Source organism: Miscanthus floridulus, chromosome 2 (assembly GCF_019320115.1).
Source record: "Miscanthus floridulus cultivar M001 chromosome 2, ASM1932011v1, whole genome shotgun sequence".
In the NCBI taxonomy this organism is placed as follows: Eukaryota; Viridiplantae; Streptophyta; class Magnoliopsida; order Poales; family Poaceae; genus Miscanthus; species Miscanthus floridulus.
In genome coordinates, this window is record NC_089581.1 from 109625670 (window position 1) to 109629052 (window position 3383).

Below are 3383 nucleotides of genomic sequence, written 5' to 3' on the forward strand. Positions count from 1 at the left end.
AACCACGCCTATTAAAGTAGAGTTAATGGCTCTGTTCGTTTCGCTGGAATCTGGCTTATATTAGTCTTACGCTGTAAACAACACGTAGTTACGACTTTGTGCACACACGAAACATGATTGTTTAGTACGGGCAGTGCAGGCGTACAGCAGCAGTCCAACCAAACGCGGCACAATATACGGGCACCCGGAGACCACGGGCACATGGAAGTCGGCAGAGGTCGCATGCACGCACACTCCACGCCCACAAGGAGGTCGGCCCCGAGCCCGCTTTGCTCGGCCTGCCTTTTGTGTAGCCCCACGGAGAAAACAAACGCCGAGAAAAGTCGAGGAGAAAGACAGTTGCATGATGCTAGCTAAGCTAATAAGTGAGGAGGTGAGGTGAGGGGAGGGGAGGCACTATCACGTGACCGGAACGTTGCCCACTCTTTCCCCTGCCAAAAAGGCCACCATAGGGCCAAGTCACGTGCTGGCCCACCCACCATTCTCGGCTCTCTCTATCTCTCGTTTCCTACCACCAGTGAAGGAAAAAGAAGCATGGAGTAGGAGTAATAACCACAAAGAAAGCTGTTGCAACCTAATGGTGAGCAAAGTACTTCGTACGTGCATGCAGCTTTTGAGACCTGAAAGAGAAAAATCTCATCAGGTAAAAATTAACAGACAGTAGTAGTAGTGAAGGATTGAATGGCGAACAAACTGATGCATGAACATTTCAAAGTATTTACATGGTTTCGTTTTCTTTGAGTATTGTTGAGGATAGATCTGTCACTCAACTAAGAAGACGGCACGCGCTCACGTCGGTCGATCGTACCCCAGTGGGCTAGTACGTACGGACGGAACCCGTGCCATAACTAATATGCTTGCTAAATCGCAATCATGACTATGCATTCGTGTACTCCATACATGACGGTTTTTAGGAGCATGATTACTCACAAACGATCACAATTTATACCAACAGAATTCATTGATCTCTCATAGAACTTAGAAGCAGCAGGGATCGGAGGAGGTAGTAGGTACCAACAATTTAATAATTAACAAAAAGAGAAATGAAAAATATCTGGAATAATTAATACGCAGGGAAAGAAAGAAAGAAAGAAAGCAAGAAACGGCAGAATTTCGCAAAAGGATCTAAGCTCCATGCATGCAATGCAATGCACGACGCGATCGAGCTTCCTCCGTGCCTTAGCTTGCCGGGCATGCAGCTAATTAACACACGCCGTAGTCACGGAACATGAGCTCCGGCCTCGGCCCGGCGCCGGATCCTGCAGCCGCCGCCGCGGCAGCTGCTGCTGCGGCGGCGTCACGGTGGCTTCCGCGGATGAGGATGAGCTCCTTCTGGCGGCGCAGCTCCATGACCTTGCGGTGCGAGTTGGAGTGCTGCGTGAGCACGAACGTGGGGCTGGCCGCCGGCCGGTACTCGGCCATCAGCCGCCCGGACTTGAACCGCACGCCGCACGCGTTGCACAGGGTCTTGGGGCCCAGCGGCCCCGTCCGCCACTGCGGTGTCTTCTCCGACGCGCAGTGCGTGCACCGACGCACGCCGCCCTCCAAGGCCACCTCCGCCCCAGCGGGACTGCCGGGGCCCGCCGGGCTCTTCTTGCCGCGGCTGCCGTTGGCGCCCCGTGCACCGCCCGGCTTGTTCGACGACGGGAAGTCCGAAGACGAGCAGGACGACGATGGCGACGACTGCGATGGTGGGCGCGGCACGAGGGAGTGCCACGCCGCGGCAGCGGCGGCGGTCGCGCGGGACCGCCTGCTACGCGCGCCGCGGCCAGGCGCCGCGGCGGTGACGCAGCTGTCTTGACCGCCGGCCGAGGTCCCTCCTCCTCCATTACCTGCTGCTGCGTTAGCAGCCGCAGCCGCCGCCATTGCGGCATGCGCGGCCGACGAGTAATTCGGCATGTCCGAGTAGGAGTCGTCCACGAACTTGGATAGCCACTCCAGCTCGGCAGCTTCCTCGCTCTGAATCATCATATATATATATATATATATATATATATCACAATTATATTGTTTAGCTAGAGATGTCATGCATCATCGAAACCTCTCTAAGTGCAGTAGGTAACACATTCATATATATGGTGGCATATATAGATGCATAGGTATTCATATATATAGTGATGAAATATATGAATAGTCGTGCGATCATTTATTTATTTAATTTGTACTTACAGGTATGTAGAACTCATCGGCGAAGGAGAGGAGCGACGTCTGGTGATCCGACGAGTTGGCGGTGGGTGACGGCTCGCCCATGGCCCCCGAGTGGTGGTGCCCCTTGTCAGTGGCCGCGGCCGCCGCCGCCGCGGTGGGAAAGAACTCGTGGGCGCCGGCGCCGGTGGAAAGGTCGAGAAGGTCGTCCACGCGCATGGTGTCGCCCATGGGCGGCATCCCGTAGTAATGGTGGTGGTGGTGAGCCGTGGAGTAGCTGGCTCCGCCGCCGCTGTGGTGGCTGCTCATCGGCGCGGTGGTGATGCTGGAGGCGTTGTGGTGGTACGTGCCCATTCCCATGCCGAGCTCCACCCCCATGGCGGCCATTTCCCACTCCGACGCCATCGCGAACACAAGATGAGCTAACCGTACGACGTACTACAACTTAATAGGCACAGGGCAGTTCCTTGAAACGAGCAAGTGACAGTGCTCGTTCCAGTACGAGCTAGTAGCTAGCCTTGCTAGTCTCAGTGAGGAGTGCGTGTGAGGGGAGAGGAGAGAGAGAAAGAGAGAGAGGAGGGGATGGAGTGGAGCGATGAGAGGTGGAGAGGTGTGAGGAGGGGGAAGAAATAGTGCTGAGCTCTCAAGGGGTTGTTGCGAAGTAATTAATATAGAGGTGATGGGAGGAGAGAGAGATGGAGCTAGTGGTGCATGTGTGTGCACAAAACTATGTTTGACAAAAGCTGTGCATAAGATAGCATTAGGGAGGTGCGATTACGGAGGGTATATAGAATTAGATGAGAGAGTGCAGAGGGGCGAGGGGCGACGAAGCTGCAGCCCAGCACGGCAGCAGGCCCCAACGTGCCCCGTCCCATGCACTGCATCCATCCTCTCTCTCTCTCTCTCTCTCTCTCTCTGCCCACCCACATTCATATGCTCCACCACCACTCGTCTCGTCTCACACGCAGTCATTCACACACACACTCTCTCTCCCTTGGGCCTTGGCATAATTCCGTTAGCTACTGGATGTACCAGAAGCCGCAGCAGTCCCAGTATTTTTTGAAAAAAAAGAAAAAAAAATTGGAGAAAGAGAGAGGGGAAGAAAGAATCCTGCTGTTACTTTAACCGCAATGCATGCACACGACCACGTGACTCCATGAGCTGTAGCCTGTGCAAGTGTCCATGGAAGTGGATGCCGAAGCATCATATCCTGGCGGAAATCAATGCTGCTCGCCTCG

The 3383-nt window shown here is 54.6% G+C and overlaps 1 protein-coding gene across 1 annotated transcript; it reads right to left on the reverse strand.

The window, feature by feature from the left end:
* Window positions 1–942: 942 nt before the first annotated feature.
* LOC136539345 (GATA transcription factor 4-like) lies at window positions 943–2801 on the reverse strand. Its single transcript, XM_066531300.1, has 2 exons — window positions 2170–2801; window positions 943–1959 (listed from the first exon to the last, which is right to left on the reverse strand). The coding sequence occupies exons 1-2, from the start codon at window positions 2548–2550 to the stop codon at window positions 1204–1206; spliced, it is 1137 nt and encodes a 378-aa protein (XP_066387397.1). The 5' UTR covers window positions 2551–2801; the 3' UTR covers window positions 943–1203.
* Window positions 2802–3383: the final 582 nt, after the last annotated feature.